At 41.0% G+C, this 19,852-nt stretch overlaps 1 protein-coding gene across 25 annotated transcripts in view; it reads right to left on the reverse strand.

Moving 5' to 3' along the window:
• caska (calcium/calmodulin dependent serine protein kinase a) overlaps positions 1-19,852 on the reverse strand; it is a 151,412-nt gene that overhangs the window by 68,156 nt on the left and 63,404 nt on the right. For all 25 annotated transcript variants that reach the window (XM_089002000.1, XM_089001997.1, XM_089002002.1 and 22 more), the window contains exon 2: positions 444-556. In XM_089002000.1, the coding sequence (XP_088858126.1) occupies positions 444-556 (113 nt within the window). The remainder of the gene's footprint in view (positions 1-443; positions 557-19,852) is intronic.

A 19,852-nucleotide genomic window follows, 5' to 3' on the forward strand; every position in this document is an offset into this window, starting at 1 on the left:
CCAATTCATTTTGTTTCGCTCAAGTATTCTTATCAGGCTTCACCACACTTTTCTAATCTTTAATGCCATCGCTCCTCCTCTAGAGTCATCACAAATATAATCACAGCCCTTGCAGATTGCAACTGAAGATACACATCGTCCAATACAGTACTGGAATATGGCTTGTGAGTCTTCAGCAAAGTGAGCAAATGAAGAATTGATTCCACAAGTGTGAGCCTTTGTTTTTTTTCCCTGATGTTTTATACTGCGCAGCTAATTTAAAGTTTTATGCCGGCAATAGTTTATTTCATTATTATAATTCCACAAAATATATTTTCCAATGGTCTTAGAGTGCCACACCTTTTATGTTTGCGTTTCATTTAATGATCCATCTCTTGCAAACTGCAGAACAATAAATACTCATTTCTCTGTGAAGGGTAATTCAAATGAAAAAAAGAACCTACCCTCTGTGCTGAGTCCAGGACTGGAGGTGAACTGAGCAACATCCACAATTTTGACAGCAAACTGCTGCCCCGTCTCTCTGTTGATACATCTCCTAACCACACTGAAGGGACCCCTGAAGAAGACAGAGAAAATGATTGATAACAAACATGCAACAAAAGCTGGTTTACCATATTGTGAAAAATATGCAAAAAACATACAAACGCCTCAGCATCTTTCATACAGAAACCAAACAAGCAGGTTGGAGAAGTGAGTACCAAGTATCTTTAAAACATATTTATGCCTCACCATTGGCAGTCCCATTCCACGTCAGAGACATTCTTAGAGAACGACACAAAAAGAGAGACAAAAAAGACAGAGAAACTACCTGTTGTTACAGGCACCATGAAATAGGCTATTATTTCCAAAATCAGCTTCTACAACTCAGTGAAGTGGGATGTGACACAACTCTGTGCACTTTCACTCACAATCAGAAAATTGGGTTCTTTCAGTGCAACCTCTAGCGTAGTTGATAAAATAGTCACGATTGAAAAAGTGAGTACTGTGTGTCACACATCCCCGTATAAAGGAATACTCCGAGAAACAGGGAGAATCCGGTCTCACCTCCGAATTCAATTAATTATTAAATATCTGCAATACCCACAAACTGATAATGTGGCCTAATATTAGAATCTAGGTAATATGATACACTCGCCCCCTGCCCCCCCAAAAAAACAACAACAGGACTACCATGTTATTTTGCAATTTCAGTGATTGTGCGGTGGAGCAGGCGTTAATATATTTGTCACGTTCAAGGCCGGTGTTTCACGGCTCAATAATGTGAGGTCATTGACATTTGAGAAGGCTGAGACGCCACTCTGCTTCTTTGTAGCTCATTGACATACCAAGAGGCTGACTTCTCTTCTAGTGAGGCCGCAACAGTCATTGGATTTTACAATGGAGTAATATGCCATTCAGTTGATGGGGTTTCAACACTCAAAGACTGAAGGAGGGGTTTTAGAAAAAGACAAGAGGGCTCCGGGCTCCAGCATGATCGAGTTAAAAATCACTCACAACAATGTGCAGAAGGGCTTAAAATAGCCCGATGGGTCAATGGAATTCAATGTAAGTCAACTCATAAATTAAAAATAAGCGACACAATCGCCTGGAGGACAAAAGAGCAGACGACAAATGATATTAGAAACACACACATTCACCTCTTCCATCTCTTAATTACCAGTGTGTTCCAAGCACGTATTGGGAGGCATTGTGTTTTTCAGCAAGTACATACACTGCATTGTAAGTATACACAAATCTGCCTGACATGATGCTGCTATGAACCTATTTGTGTAAAGATAAGAATCGGCTTCATGTTATAAAATCTTTCTGTGATGTTGCATCAGCCTCGGGGAGCAACTTGGGACATACAGCTTTGTATGGAGATTTAGTGTTGGACTCATGAAATAGGGGAAGTGTCACAGAAAACTGTCTGGTCGTTCATGTCTATGTCTCTTTAATGGGAATTAATTTTACATGCTGCTTGTATAAAGATGAAATACAACATCAGCTGTCTTGTTAGCTTTCTACCTATATGAGTTACTTCCGGGTTGAGTGATTATTAGCTAACTCTTAGCTAGCTATCTTTCTATCTATTTGAGTTACTTCCGGGTTGAGTGATTATTAGCTAACTTAGCTAGCTAGCTTTCTATCTATTTGAGTTCCTTCCGGATTGAGTGAATATGAGCTAACTCTTAGCTAACTAGCTTTTAGCTATTTGAGTTACTTCCAGGTTGAGTGATTATGAGCTAACTCTTAGCCAGCTAGCTTTTAGCTATGTGAGTTACTTCCGGGTTGAGTGAACGCTGGCGCATGTGGCAGCTGCTGCTCACCCACAGAAAAAAACTGATCCTGTTACTGTAAAGTGACCTTGAGAGTTTTGAAAGGCGCTTAGAAATGAATTGTATTATTATTATCATACTACCATGCATAGTGCATTCCCCATGTGTCCTGTGTCTCATCCCTCCTGTTTGTTCAGGTTAGAAGCACAAAATGAATGACAATAAAACAAGAACACTTGCAACACTGGTGGTGAATCCAAACCAATGTTGGTAGATGATGATACTATTTATGTCCCAGCACTTTTAGCCCACGCGTTGTATACTGACTGCATCATGTCACTCACATCAATTTCCAGAAAAGCACACAAACATCCGTACAAAGCAACATAAGGTCAGGCACAATTCGGAGTGGACTTCCCCAGAGAAATATTTTAGGCCCATTCAGTTATTTTTAAGTTGATGAGATAGCCCATCAAATATTTTTGACATGAACTCTAACATTTCCAGGATCATTTAGAACAGAGCAGACCCAACAATCCTCTCTCAGTTTCAACACTAGTGGTTTCTCAATTCATATTTTGAGTGAAGTTCCCCAGGGAAATTATCAGGTCCATTAATCCTCAAAAGAGGTTGCAACCTAAAGCCCAACAAAAATATGTGATTTACCAGAAGGCCACACTCTTGGGTCCAACAGTAGTGACTCACGACATATGCAAAAAATAGCACATGCTGCATATTTGTGTAGAAAGTCTTGCCGGAGGAAAAAAAAAACGGTTATATTGCAATCGCTACCTTCTCTTTTTAGAATTGGCATAATTATGCACATAGATTAACATTAGTGAATCTTCAAGGTTTTGGATACAAACAGCAATCCAGTCTTTATTTAAGATACGAGAATATAAGAAAACCTTTATGGTCTCACAATAGAGAAATCTCCAATTCACAGCAGCGAAGTTATGAAAGAAAAATGTGGAAGAATAAAATATAGGAGCTGCTGTAAACGCAGCCACTCCTGGCGCCATTTTGAAGTCATAAAAAGAGAATAATACAACATATGTGACACAGTCATTCAATCTTAACATTTAAATTTTCTTTATTTATTTAATTCCCAGTGATTGACTGGCAACTGGTCTAGGGTGCCCCCCGCCTACTGCGCGATGATGGCTAGGATAGGCTCCAACAACCACCGCGACCCAAGTGAAAATTAAGCAGATTGGAAATGAATGAATATTTTATTTATTATTTAATTTAATTTTAATCAGATTTTTTGATATAGTGTTTGAGGAAAACGGGGTGGGTTTCTTTGTGCAAAAATACACAGTGGGGAAACAGATGGCAATCAAGCTAAAGCTGCTTATCATCAGAAGGGTGAGGTGGGTCGGCACTATGCCCAAGCGCGACACATGCACAAACCACATAGACATACTCACTGGCCATTTCAATATGCACGCCTGCACAAACAAATGGGATCCAATACAAAATCGACTCAATGTGTACATGGCACATCCATCCAATGCTCTGCCAAACGACTCATCAACCATTCGGCAACAAGCACATTGGACATCGATATGAATGACTGATGCATTTGCAAGAATCAACACATTTTGTAAAAACTGGACTTGTGGTGACATTATTATATTAGTTGGGAATGGAAGTAATGCAGTAATGATTGGAGCTAATAAAGGGCACATTCATTTGGGCTTTTATTAGTAATGCGGTCATGGCCATCCTGTTATCTCACTCGTCCAGTGCCTTTGCAGACCCCTGACGCAGGGAGGAAAATGTCACACCTCACTGGCTCGCAGTTTAGGCCCAACCATCATCACATACATGACCAGTGAGATGTAATGAAAGCATGAATGGAAAACTTGTCGTGTTTTAGGAAAAGTATGGTAGTTGTGAGGGTCATTATTAATATAACAGGAATCAAAAGTATAGAATAGAAGGAATAGAAAGATGGGGCTTGTTGGGAGAGCTTTTATAAAATCGGACAGGATGTGACGTAATGTGAAGGCAGACAGAATGCGGTAAAGGCAGACAGAATGTAACATGATGACAGGAAGTCCGAGAAAATGAAACGATGTGAAAGGAAATAGAAAAGAGCATATTGCCCTAACAGTATAGTTTAAACATATTTGAAATGAAGCGTTTCAAATAAGAATTTGAAAATGTGTTTGAGCCAGTAACGGGACCAAAACATCACTCTGGTCTGGATGCAGCCAATTATATTGTGTCCTGCTTGAAGGTTCCCTCAAGAAAAAAAAGACGAGATAATTACAGGTGAAAGACCGGGTTTAAACTGCTCAATGTGAAAACTGTAATTGCTCACAATCACAGAATGACACCAACAATGTTTCCTCTAAACTGCATGCATGAGCAATTGCTCATTGCTCTCACCCTCTGCTCTCACACATGCACTGACATTGGTGGGCAGCACATACGTGGCACACGAACACACAGGACACGCACACACACGCGCACATGCACAACGCACACACACATACACACACACACACACACACACACGCACGCACGCACGCACGCACACACACACACACACACACACACACACACACACACACACACGCACACGCACACACACACACACACACACACACACACACACACACACACACACACACACACAGACACTTACACAAACATCATCATACTTTTTGAGCCCTCTAAATGTTTCCAATGTTTCAGAGATCAGGCGACTAGAAGTATTCATTTTTCAAGACAGTATTTGAAGTCACTGAAACTTTAACTTTTTAAAACTATGATAAACTGGCGAAACGTTAAGCACCGCATGGCAACATGGATGTTTCTTTATAACGTCACATAAACATTTGTGGGCCTGGCATGAGATTATGTTTCCATCTGGCAATGTTTGACCACAGCCGTCTGTAAGTGAAACTTCTTAAGAACTAATTTAAATGGATTAAAGAAATACTGCACATAATTCCCGTTATTTAAAACAGGGAATTATGGACAAGGACGACACCATTTTTTTGTTTCCTAACTGACATCAGAAAAACGTTTTATATCATCTAAAATACCCAAAACATGTTAGGCTAATAGTCAAATGCAAAACACCAATAAAAATGACTTGATGAGTGTGCTAATACTGCAACAAAAATGAGCTGCGAATTGGGATTTTCAGAAAGTCCCGCCCCGAGTTCGTGACGTCACGTCAGGACGTCTTGCCTTGCTCCAGAATCAAAACAATGGCTTCAGAGAGTTCAGATTCGGAGGATGCTTTCTGGCTACTCATCCAGTTATGAATACGATTCAAATAGTTCTGAAGAGGGAAGCACAAATGTTTGCAATCGATTAAAGAAGTTATTCCTGTATAAATTCGAGCCGTCTGGACTCCAATGTAGCGCCCCAGAAAATGCACAAGATGGCGCCCAAGCTCTGTTGGAAATAGGATGATTTGTCTGCTGGGAATTTGTGTCAACTTCTGTATGGTGTTACCGCAATTGGTAGTCTTGGTGCAACACACAACTATTCACCATCACATTATTTATGTGCATTCCTTCTAATTTCGCCATCAACTTGGATCAACACGATGTTTTAAGACCAAAGAAAGTACCCAAAATGCATAGTGTGTCGCTTTCTCAGTCAGGGGCGTTCCAGACGTGACGTCACGTCAGGCATCGTCATCAACTCGAAAACAAGATTCCTGAATATTCAGCACGAGTCTTAAAACGTAAAATACAGCTATATGCGGTGGAATCTTTATAAAATGCGCTCAGTAGAAAAAATGACTTCATATGAAGTCATTTTACAAATTATGGACACAACTTGTCCGGAGGTGTCGGTTGTCCTTTAATGGGAATAAAAACCAAGGATATGCAACCTGGCACATACATCACAATCAGAACAAAGGTGGAACACAGCACAGTTGGTGTGCCTTTGCTGTTTGATAGAACAAGTTGACAAACGATTTATCAAGAAATTGAACATTTACTCCCGCGCTTTGCAGTACACATACTAATGCTAAATACTACAGCAAGATTTCAACTGACGAAAGGTTTTCAAAAGGCAGTTTTGTATAATAGAGGAGAAGAAGCAGCTGCTCTATGTGGGGAGTATTTTTTTGAGAGAAAAAAAAAACTAATTGGCCACTGCTGGTCTGGCATGAGTATGGATCAAAAAAAAGCGCAGATATCTCTTGGTTTGTTGTTACTTTGTTGATGCAGAGTACGCCTTCCTTTAAGACCTTTTTTTAATCTTAACAACAGGCTCCATGAGGTCCAGTGACCCCGACTTCTCAATATCCCTCCCACAGTACATTGATATGAGACAGCTGAAGAGTTTGGGGTGGGGAGAAAAAGTGTCAGTGAAACGCAGTCAACTCAAGCAGCGGAAATGGGCGTCTTGGAAAAAGTGGTGGTTATGTGAAGGAGGCTTTCTGGCTTTGACGAGGGCTCAGCTGCACACAATGTTAAGTCAATAAAGCTCTGAAATGGAAGTCAGCTGCATGGGGGCCCTTTTTGATGACGCTTGCACTTTAGTAGAACCCCACCCCCCACACGTACTAAAAGAGCAGGATGTGAGAAGGAGCGCAAGGGAGAGAAGTTTGAGCACAATGAAAGCCGAAGAGCCTCCACATCTTTTTATCATATCCAACATTAAGAGAAGCTTTAATAGATTTTTAGTAAAGGTTGTAATATGTCAGCTGCTATCTCACTGCTTAAAGGTGGATGTTAAACACCAACAGTGTACAGTACATCATCGACACGAAATACACCCCGGTGTCAAAGAGCAGTCCATAATAGTGATAAGAACAATAAATCCAACTGTCAGTTCCAGCACGTTGTGTGTTTGTTGTTTGCTCTTCATAGGACTCAAGAAGGAAAGAAACCCTGCCAGGTCCAAACTCACAAATGCACCACATGTAGCTATATTTTACGTTTTAAGACTCGCGCTGAATATTCAGGAAGTCTTGTTTTCGCGTTGATGAGGATCCACTAAGTGACGTTACGGAGGGAACGCCCCTGACCGATAAAGTGACACACAATGCATTTTGGGTATTTTTTTTCATCCGAAAACACTGTGTTGATTGCAAAATTAGAAAGAAAACTACATAAATAACGCAATGGTGAATCGTTGTGTGTCGCAGCCAATTGCGGTAACATGCATAAAGAAGGTAGGTGTAAGTTTAAAGTCCTAGCGGACAAATCAGCCAATATCCAACAGAGCTACATCGGAGTCCAGATCTTCACCCGTTTCATCGCTTGCAGACGTCTCGAATTGATACGGAAGGACTTCTTTAATTGATTGCAAACATTTATGCTTTCCTCTTCAGAACTATTTGAATCATATTCATAACTGGATGAGTAACAAGAAAGCATCTTTTCCGAATCTGAACACTCTCAAGCCATTGTTTTGATTCTGGAGCAATGCAGTGTGTGACCAATAGTGACGTCACGAACGACTTCACTTTTGTACAGATGACGGCTGAAGAAACCTTCTCATCGATGAACGAGGAGGTGTGACTTTCTGTATCTGCCCAGTTCTAAGCTCATTTTGTGGCAGTTTTGGGACACTTTAAGTCATTTTTATTGGTGTTTTGCATTTGACTAAAGATATCAGCCTGTGTGTTTTGGGTATTTTAGATGCTATAAAACGTTTTTCTGATGTCAGTTAGGAAACAAAAAAAAATGTGTCGGTTGTCCTTTAAAGATGAGTAAAAGTTATAGATGACCTTTACACTTCATGATCATAAGCACTGAAAGACCAAATAGTTTTCCTCCATGAACTGCAGCTGACCTGACAAGTGGGAGGAGTTGTTGGGGTCTGCGACCTTACAAGGTGTCTAAATCATAGCCAAACCTGGGTCAAGAAAACATGGCCGAACACTTACTATGGAATGTTTGCATTCCCCGCAAGTGTAACATTTCGGAATTTACTAGGGAAAGGGTGGCCAACCTGCGGCTGGCAATCCTCATGCGGCTCTTTGGCTACTTCAATGCGGTTCACAAGCTTTCAAATGCACATGAGATTAATAACACTGGATCTCATTTGGTAAATGACAATGGCGTTTACTACACTGGTACACACCCAGGCACACACTGTTCAATGTGTGTGACATTAAATATCTTGATATATTTGAATGTTTATAATTCAAGCAATGGGTGGGAGACACCCTGCACTGTTGCCATCCAATTGCAGAGCACACAGTGACGAATAACCATCTGCAATAACACTCAAATGTAGGGACAATTTCGAGTGTTCACTCTGTCTGCTATGCATGTTTTTTTTATGTGGGAGGAAACTGGAAGACCCGGAGAAACCTCACGCAGGCCCAGGAAGAACAAGCATAGTCCACACAGGAAGGCGGGAACCGCGATTGAATCCCCGCCCTCTGCACTGTGAGGTCAATGTACTAACCCCTCCTCCACCAGGCTGCCCGTTTGGAATTACATGCCAGCATTTTTATTAGTTTTGAAAAGTATGTTTTTTTTGCGGACAGTATGACATTACATCCCGAAGCAGCCGCAACTAGTAGCCCTTCTCATTAATCAGTACCCAAGAAGTACTTGGCAGTTTCAAATGCCTTCGAAACACATCACTCCCTCTCGTACAATATTGTTTAATTCGTGCTTTTTTGGTTTTGTTACATTATGAAACAATACCAACTAAACAACAAATGGTCAGCAAAGAATAACAAGGGGAAAATAAAAAAGTTATTTGAAGTTTAGAAATTTGTCACACCCACTTAATTTCTGTATCTTTAAAATAATGTCAAAAGGATGACTGCGGGACAGTTTTCGAAGTACTGTTACTTAAGTAGATAAAAATCATAATAACACACAATGATGATAATGCAGTCATAATGCAGGTAATACATGCACATCACACATTTGGAGTATAGCAGGGCCCATGTAGTGTATTTCGGAGCCCACTCAACCTTTAATTCCTTGCCAGATATATCTCCATCTCCTTTTCTTCTGACCTAGAAAATGTTATTTTTCCCTCTGTCTCCCCCTCAAAACTGCTACTGTATTTGTCTTTTATTATTTACTTTGTTGGTTGCTTGTATTTTTTTTATTTGATCTAATTGGGTAGATATGTGTAGATATGTGTTCATATGGCAATATCCCCCAGGGATTAAAGTAGTCATCCACCCAACCATCCATCACAGACAACAGAGCCAAGACACTAATCTGACATAATTCACCCTAATAATTCACCACAGTACATCCGTCAGAGCCCTTCCCTGCATGATTACAGTGCAGTTTACATTATCCATATTACCGCCAATCATGTCACAACTATCATGCCCAAGGGAAGGCAGCTTTATTGATGGTCACACTGCATAAACAAGGTAACTCAATGTGCTTCACAGAAGCAAACACAGTTAACGACATTCGGAAGCAAAACTGAGAAAACAAATGTTGCCTATAAAAAGTACTTAACAAATGTACAGAACTTTCATCCATCCATTTTCTGATCACAAGGGTTGGAAGCGGTGCTGGAGACTACCCTGAACCGGTTGCCAGCCAATCGCAGGGTAGGCAGAATTTTTAGTCAGTGCGAAATACAAGCGCAATTTTTAAACATAGAAATGCATTAAATATGTGCAACAGTTTCTTATTCATTTTCACATATCTTCATGCTTCTTTCCTCTTTTTTGGAATCACATTAAGGAGTAACAATCAAGTTATCAAGTTGTGCTCTCCATGAACAATACTATTCAATTCTGTTGTACTTTGCAGCGGAAAAGTGACACGAGGTATCTAAAACGAGTCAATGTCATTTCAAGTGTTTAGTGTCTGAAGAAACACACAAACAAACAAAAGATTGACAATTAGCTGGATGTTCTGGGCATTTTCATCAGTTATTTTCCTGCAGCTTCCCTTTGCCTGTATTCCATTTCTTTCATTCCTGGTGTCACTGTGCTTATGTAAGGAAAAAGAGCCGCCGGGGTAGCTTATTTACCTTCACATGGGGATTAAGAAAGCAGCCGGGCGGGACAAGGCAGCACCTGAGATGTTCACTTACATTGTGCCAATACGGTCCAAACACACACCTCCAGCTATACATACAGATGTACAGGAGAAGGTGTCTTTGATGTAAGTCAGCTGCACATTTGCGATGGTAGGCCTGAACACAATGCTGGTTAACCTGACCTGAATTTACATTGTTATTTTTTTTCCCAAAGCAATGATTGAAATATGAAGAAGTACCACCTGGTTTGCTGACATCAACATAAAACAAACACCCCTCTCAAAAAGATGCCATCTTTTTTTTTTCAAGGAGAACAAAAAACAGCAGGAAGTGTAATTATCACAGTGAGGCGACACTATTGTTCAGAGTTAATTAACCATAGCAACAGCACCGACCGTGAATTGTTTCTCAAATTTAAGAAAAATGTGAAGAGATGAGTTAACCTTTCATTTGATTCTGGTTTTCCCCCCATTCGTCTGCATGCATACTTATAAATTCCTTTGAAGCCTTTCATGCACAATTTAACCTGATAATATGGTAAGCTGCCCACTGAAGGTTTAAGCTGCAATTTTAGTTGACAAATGTCTGAAACCGGAGAACCTGGAGAAAACCCACACTCGCCCGGGGAGAACACGCAAACTTCAAACATGGAGGCTGGAGTGAGGCGCGAACCAGCGACCTCTGCACTGTGAAGCAGACGTGCTAACCACAAGACTACCGGGCCGCCCAATAAACATATATAACTAATAATATTTGATATCATGTATTTTTTTACATGAGTAATTCGTTGTTCACATAATTTTACATGATTTTTGGTAGTTAATTAATTTAAGTTCGCTGACGAAGTCTCTTGGATAGGAGGCGAAACGTCCGAAACCTTCACTTTTGTACAGATGACGGCTGAAGAAACCTTCTCATCGATGGACCACTCCTGTACGACTGAGAGCTTACACAGACTTAATTAATTTAAGTAACAAAAAAAAAAACTGAGGAGCCATTTGGGAGCCAAACGAGCCGGGTCTTTTTAGTGAGCCGAGCCAAAAGAACCGGAATTCCCATCACTTATGAATGCACACCTGGACTTTGGGGTGGGTTGTCTGGCATTCTTCTGCATCGTAGAAGCTCACAGAGCTCGACGGCAGCCACTCATCGGAGGAATCCGGATCCAAGTCACCCGACAGATAACCCTCACTTAGTGTTGCAGCTACGCTGCCAGTCCAATTTTGTGTCAGCGTGGACTGCTTATAATCATGCCGAACACACTTCGCCATGATCGCCGCTCTCTCCTCCATGAAAACACGGAAAGGAAGGCCCGCCTCCTCTGTGTTCTTCACGAGGCATTTGAGGCTGCATTTGGTTTTAGCAATGTGCAACTCGTGGGAGGGAAATACATTACCCACAGTTCTGAAATTCACACACAAGACAGACTCCGGACTTGATCTTCATCCTCCCGAAAAAAAAGTGAAACCTGAATAAACCCTGGAATGGCGTTCTACGGCAGATTTCTACGGCATATTTTCAATCCCCAGGTAAATTCGTCAATCGCAGCGAATTGGTTAATTTATGGATTTATGAAAGATAAGATAACCACTTTCAAGCAACAACACAATGTTTCTCTCCTTGTACTGATCAACACTGCAGTCAACACACTAGAAACATAATTTGACAGCTTTTTTCACCATTTGACACAGCAGCAATGAGAAAGAGGAGAGGATAAACTGGAATTAAAAGAAATTAAGCAGTGAGGAATGAAAAAAAAAAAAACAACAGCCATGACTCCAGGTGCAAAGAACACTGAGTGAGGGTGGTTGAAGATAAACAGTTGTGACAGAAAGTCCCACTGTTGTCTGTGAGCACAGATTCCTCCTTAACCTCACTTTCAAACTCCCAGTGGAACCTTTGCTCCACATCTCATACATGCCCTGAAGCTTTGGGACCACCTACAAAGGAACTCCAACTTGCTTCATGCACTCGGCCCCCCTTATTATTACATATTGTATTTTTTCATGTGCTGTCGTGACCACAGACAGTAATTTACTGCATTCAGCTGAACTGAGTACCGAGGATGCATACTGGTATTAATTTTAACACGTTCATTAATTACCAGTGTGAGTTAAGTTGACCAAATATTCCAGTTCAACAGGGACACTCCTGGTTTTGAACATTGTTTCCCAAGTTTTTAGTGGATTTCGCCAGCATCCAATGTTTTGTATATGCTGGTCCCATCTCAGCATTTTTGATTTTTTTTTTCTTCCAGTCAGCAAGCCAATTGTTCGGGCCATGTGTATATCAATTGCATATTAGATTCTGGTCATATAAGAACCATGAGCAAAAATATAATATGCATGACTATAATAGAGCTTTCGATGAAAAGGTTTCTTCAGCCGTCATCTGTACTTCTTTGAAGGTGTCGGACGTTTCGCTTCTTATCCAAGAAACTTCGTCAGCAAACTAAAGTCTTACTGGTAGTTTAGGCCCTATATATACAGTAAAGTCTCGTTATATCGATATTCTCTGGAGTCGGAAAAAATATCGATATAACCGGACTATCGATATATCTGATCCTGTGGCATGTAAATTTTCTCCTTCCGTTCATAGAAATAGTATCGTAATAAGCAGTACTATCGATATAACCGATATCGATATAACGAGACTTTACTGTATATCCCTCCAGTCCAGACATGGCGGTGCCGGACTCTGCTATGATAGGTCCCTGCTCTCAGGTTGGGGGAAGCAGAGGACTACTCCCTGCAGCTCCACTGATTGTTCGTATTATTCTGACTAACGACTGGCCTCATTGCCCCACTTCTACCGGTATCACCTCATCAGTATTACTAATCCTATGTTGCCTAAGCAGGCTGTTGTACGAACGATCCAAATTGAACCTCACCCCACCATATCGGTTTAATGAAGGATTTAGCTGTTTTATGAAGATTGCTTCTTTTACTCCCCTTTCAAACCATCTATGTTCTTTCGCGAAGATTTTAACCTCATTGTCATCAAATGAGTGGTTGCTAGCTTTTAGGTGCATATGTACTGCCGATTGAGGCCCACTAGTATTATCCCAGCGATGTTGATAAAGTCTTTTTTTGAGAATTTGTTTAGTTTCCCCAATGTACTGTTCTTTACAATTTTCATTCTTACAATGTATTGAATAAACTACATTAATTTGTTTTTCATTTGGCAGCCTATCTTTTGGATGCACTAATTTTTGCCTTAAAGTGTTTATCGGTTTGAAATAAGTAGGAATTTTGTATTGCCAAAGGACTCTTTGTAGTTTTTCAGAAACTCCTGCAATGTCAGGTACTGCTACTCCTCTCCTTTTTGTATCTTCAGGATTTTTGGTTTCATTCCCTAAGAAGCGAAACGTCCGACACAAAGAAGTACTGATGACCGCAGAAGAAACCTTTTCATCGATGGACCACTCCTGTACGACTGAGAGCTTACACAGACATAATAGATCTCTAAAATTATTTTTTTTTTGATGTATGAAAACAATGTATTGCATTTTATTTTGAAACAAAACACACATGCTGATATTTTTAGTCAAATGCAAAGCACCAATAAAAATGACTTCAAGTGTGCCAAAACTCCTACAATTGAGCTCGAAACCGGGGAGATTCACAAAGTCCCGCCCCCTTGTTCATGGCGTCACTTTGGTTCACAAAGTGCCTTGCTCCAGAATCAAAACAATGGCTTAAGAGAGTTCAGATTCGGAGAAGATGCTTTTTTGTTACTCATCCAGTTATGAATATGATTGAATAGTTCTGAAGAGTAAAGCATAAATGTTTGCGATCGATTAAAGAAGTCCTTCCGTATCAATTTGAGATGTGTGCAAGCGATGAAACCGGTGAAGACCTGGACTCCGATGTAGGGCCCAGAAAATGCACAAGATGGCACACAAGCTGCGTTTCGTCCAGTATATGAAGCCGAGTATCAGAGCCGTGAAGAGGCCCGTGATTGGTTAAAATCCGTGGTAGAAGACATTGGGGTGGGTTTTACGCACACACACAAAGGAGACCGCCACAATTCGAACAAGCACATGAACATCAGATGTTGAGACGAGAGAGAAAGCTCCGACAGCGCTGCAGAGTAAAAAAATGACACGGTGGTAAGTGGATGTTCGCCTGATTGGTTTGCTCCACTAATATGGCGATTGCTCTCTTTCACCAGGTGAGCTCACAGTTAGCATGAAGTGTGACTAAATGAGTAAACATGCACCAAATGTCCGCTATCCAAGCGCCGAATGGCTAATTCCGGTCAGCTTCCTCGTTCGCCTCCGCTGATGCTCGACTGCTGTGCTCCGTTGGAAATGGGCTGATTTGTGTAAACTTACACCTTCTTTATGCATGTTACCGCAATTGGCTGCGACACACAACGATTCACGATTATGTTGTTTATGTAGGTTTCCTTCGAATGTCACAATCAACACAGTGTTTTCAGAAGAAAAAAAGCACCCAAAATGCATTGTGTGTCGCTTTCTCAGTCAGGGGCGTTCCGAATGTGACGTCACTTCGGGCATCATCATCAACTCGAAAATAAGAATTCATGAATATTCAGCGCAAGTCTTGAAACGTAACATATAGCTATATGCGGTGGAGTCTTTGTAAAATGCGCTCAGTAGAAGTCATGTGAAGTGATTGTACAAATTATGGATGGCTGTCTTTTAAATTTATGTTAAAGTTCTTCTGTTTTAATACTTCTTAGTAACTTACAGTGTCCCATTACTATTTATAGAATAGGTCATGATGTTGTGAATGCTAACTATACAATACAATACATATTGATTTATACAGCGCTTTAACAACAGCTGAAGCTGTAAAAACAGTGCCAAACATGGGAACTAACATATACAGGAAACTAGTACCCACTGGCACCATTTACGACCCCATTTTTTAAGACAGTTCATATTAATCGGAGCAGAAAGACATCCGTGATTGCAACGACTCATTTGTCTAGCGCCCTCCAATTACGCACGGAAAAGGCGTAATTGCTCTCCTTCCACTTTTTACTCACCAATAAAACTAAGTCCATTGGAGACATGAACTCCAGAGGTGACTTGTTCAACCAACTCTGCCTGCAGCTAATAATATTGTGGCCTGCTAAGACATTGCATTAGAAGAGAAAACAAAAGCTCATTACTGATGATAGACAGGATTAGCAGTTATTGAAAAATTTAAATGTTAAGACTACAGCAAACCCTTAAAGTGTTAATCAGCCTGTGCCTACCAGAGAGTGACCACCTGTCAAGCACAAACCACAGTTAGACAAACAGCGATTCATATTTTAATTTCACAAGCGGTAAAGAATCAATAAATCAAACCACTACAAAGTGGTGGTAGTGTAGTGACAACATCAGTGACTTAGAGGAAACCTAATGACCTAAAAAGCCTGTTCTATTCTGGGTAAAGTGCTGCGGAGTGTGCATATGTCCCATGCCAGAGACATTTACTTGCTTGTCTGTTGACAGGGAGGGAAGACATCAGGAGTGCATTTCCTGCCACCGCCCACACAGTAGAAGAGAGGAGGGGACTTCAGCTCTCAACTCTGCACTCATCCCTTTGACTCTGATGCTCAGTGGCACATTTAAAATCAAGCCATATTGTGAAGCACGCGTCAATTAAACACGTTCATTGATCTTTGTGGCCCCAAGTTTGTATAAATGTGGACGCTACATCAGTGTATCTGATTTGCTCACTTAATGTATTCATTTTCATAATCAATTAAAATATGCCCGATAATGCCATAGTTTAAAAATGCTAGGAAATTAGCCAGCAGAAATGTTCTTCAAAATAAAACTTATTTTGAATGGAGACCACAAAATGGGATTTTTAAGAAACTATAAAAAAATAATTTTCTGATGTGGTGAATCCTCAAGAGAATCACAGGGAATGTGGGGTGCTGGAGCCCATCACAGATTTGGGCAGTAGGCGGGGGACACCCTGAACTGGTTGCCAGCCAATCGCAGGGCACAGAAAGATGAACAACCACTTGCGCTCACACTCACAACTAGGGATAATTTAGTGTTCAATTGGCCTGCCATGCATGTTTTTGGAATGTGTTCACAACTAACTAAGCAAAGTTGTTGAACCAATTAACACGCATGATTTTGTACAATTGTCGTTCTATCAGTCACATTGTATACGCTATTCATGATTAAAGTGCCTCAAGTAAGTGTTTTAGGTCCATTGCATTCTAGTGTATACTGTATATTTACAAGTCAAGCAACCATTGTTGAATGTGTGTTAGTTCATATTATGTGCTGTGTGATAATATGCTTTTTCTTTGCATTCTCCACTTTAATTTTGAAGATCATCGAGCAAATGTTAATGCACTGAATAAAGACTACGAGAGCAAACAAAAAAATGTGATTTCATGTATTCAGGGGAAATAATTGTTTGAAGAAATATTTGTTTCCTTTTTTTAATCATGAATTAACTGTGGCTAATCATAGCTTTTGCAGGTTTCCCACAGGGCTATATCAGCCTTTTCTTTGCCCCCCCCCCTCCCCTTCCCCTGCCGGGGTTATGGCAGGGCTTGATGGTCCGTCCAGTGGGGATGCAGAGTCACCCAAATTTCACAATATAGTGAGAGTGTCACGTTTCGCGAGGTGGTGATGGCGGGTGCGGATCCCAAAAAGCAGGCAGGAGGGTGCAGGAGGTTGTTTGACAAATTGTATTAAAATAAAGTCAGCAGGAACAAAATGTAAAACATCAAAATGATCTGAATGAAAAAAATACAAAGTATCAAAAGAAGACCAAAAGTAAAATCCCGCCAAGGTTAAACAAACACGTACACAATGCATGCAGCAAACAAGCAGCAAACAAACAATGAATCGGCCCCGGATGATCGTGCCAGGTGTCCTTTTAAGTGTCATTGATTATAACGACCAGCACCTGCGAGGCTGCCGGCAGGGCTGACGTCGCTACCCGCTGGTCGCCAATCTGATCGGGACGACCAGCACCTGTGCAGGTGCAGGAGGGGCCGACAGCGCCCCCCGTTGGTCGCCAACCAGATCATGACAGAGAGAAGAGAATTATACATGTACAGCCGACCACAGTCGCCCCCCACTCTAAATTGTTTAGAAATGTTAAAGTTTGGAGTAAACATTTTCAAAAGCGCAAACACGAACACATGTTTTTAAAAATACTGGTTAAAAATAAAACATGTGGTGGAACAGTGGAACTATCAATCGTGAGGGAAAAACTGTTGGCTTGGTCTACAGCAGGGATGTCAAACTCATTTCACATGGTGGGCCACATTTGGCCTCGGTTTAGGTCAAGTGGGCCGGATATCATGTCTTTCATTAAATTTTGGTTTATAGATTAAAGAAGCACAAGAACATTAGGAAAATGATGATGACTTTGTACCGCTTCACGTCCGCATCAGGTCTGGTATAAATTCTACACTCCTTATCTACTTTTCTTCGTTTCTCTAATGACATTTTGGCTAATGAGGGTGTTGAAACCAATGAAAAAAAAGATGTGGAGAAAAAAGAGTGATTGAACGAAGAGTGGTTGAAAAAAAACACCTCTGTTTTCTACTACGTTGATCGAAACAGCACACTCTGGTGGACAATCCTTTAATTGCTCCTCGTTAAAAATATGAATTCCATGTCGGTTGTGCATTTTTCCACTTTTAAATTATCCTGTGGGCCTGATCAAACTTCCTTCGGGGCCGCTTCCAGCCCTCGGGCCGTATGTTTGACACCCCTGGTCTACAGTGGATTTGGTCCAGACGAGGAGAAGTTCTTTTTTTTTTTTATCCAGTGATACCTTGGTTCACGAACCCCTTGGATTACGAACTTTTCAGTTTACGAATGTTACGTTTATGAAAATTTCACCTTGGAATGAAAACTATTTTTGGGATACACACGGAGCTGCCACAATGAGTGATATGTCGTTCGCAAATGGCGTCTTCGGTTAAAGCCACGTGATTGGTCAAGAACGCAGCAGTGGGGGGGTTTAAACATTAAAGAGACAGGCATACGACAGAGAGTGAGAAAACACACACAGACACACGAAAACTAGATGACAGAGCTTGAAACAAAAAAAACAAAAGTGAAAAAAAAAATAAAGTGAAATGGTGAGAAAATGGAGAAAATGGTGAGAAAATGGACTCGTTCTAACTTTGATAGTTCAAAAGCAGAGTGTAGACTGGAAGGTTAAAATATCCCATCAATCAGGCTCCATAAATAACCCGCACAAGCCATCTGTACACTTGATGCAAAAAGCTATCAACCCAGATAAACAGAACACAATTGATGAGGAAAAAGGTAAAATTATCTGAGAGAAAGGACCTCCAAGGGATCATTCTGTCACGTCCGCACGAGGTGTGGGCAACAGATCTCGTAGGACAAAAAGGGAGCTGGATCCAAAACACACGATGGAGACAGTAATGGTTTCAAAAGGCTTTACTTGAGACACGCAGGGGGGAAAGAAAACAACAGGACAAAATAGCGAGGTAGCAACTACTGAGCGGGATTAACCTGGCATACGGTGGAGGCGAAAAGTCACAATGGGAAAATACACCGGCGAATACAGAGACTAACCGTGTGACTTTTATAGTCAGAAGGCACATTAGTGAGTTAGGAATCAGGTGTGCGAGCCCGGAGGAGCAGAGAGGGGAGGGGCGCGCACCTGACGCCAATCCGGATGTGACACATTTCTCAAGATGGTGAAAGAAGAAGGCTACGTTCCTCATCAAGTGTTTAATGCTGATGAAACCGGCCACTCCATGCCATCAAGCCATCAACGACCATCACAAAGGTAAATAAAACGACTTTATTATACAGTACAGTCTATTTCTTTAATTATAATACCATACCACATTTATTATACATAAAATAAGGTATATTTTGTGTAGTTTTAAGGCTTATAAAATTTGAAAGCAGAAAATTATGTTTTATGGCGACCTGGGAACGGATTGTTCTCATTTTAATGGTTTTCTATGAGAAATTAATTTTTGGGATACACACTTTTGACCTTACTCTGTTTGGGAACCAATTAAGTTGATCAGTTCATCATTTAAGTTCATCAAGTTATAACTGTATAATGTAATCAGAATCAGAATCAGAATCATCTTTATTGCCAAGTATGTAGAACACACAAGGAATTTGTTTCCGGTAGAACACGCTGCACTAGTATCGTCGTCAAAAAAAACTGCTAAGTGGCACTATACAGTTCCATTTTGGCTACTGTTGAAAGAGTTCAAAGAGTTAATGGCTTGGGGGAAGAAGCTCTTTAAATGTCTGCTGGATTTGGTGCGCATGGATCGGTAGCGCCTGCCTGAGGGGAGTAGCTGGAAAAGGTGGTGGGCAGGGTGCGGAGGGTCCAGTAGGATTTTCCGCGCCCTAGTTTGGATTCTTGCAGTGTGCAAGTCCTCGAGAGTGGGTAGGGCGGTGCCAATGATTTTTTCCGCCGTCCTAACTGTCCGTTGAAGTCGGATTTTGTCCATTTTTGTGGCGGCCCCGAACCAAACGGTGATGGAAGAACACAGGATGGATTCGATGACAGCCGTGTAGAAATGTTGCAGCACCTCCTGTGGCAGGGCATGCTTCTTTAGCAGCCTCAGGAAGTACATTCTCTGTTGGGCCTTTTTCAGGATAGAGTTGGTGTTGACCTCCCACTTCATGT

Source organism: Hippocampus bargibanti, linkage group LG08, assembly GCF_051943395.1.
Source record: "Hippocampus bargibanti isolate YZ-2025 linkage group LG08, ASM5194339v1, whole genome shotgun sequence".
NCBI lineage: Eukaryota > Metazoa > Chordata > Actinopteri > Syngnathiformes > Syngnathidae > Hippocampus > Hippocampus bargibanti.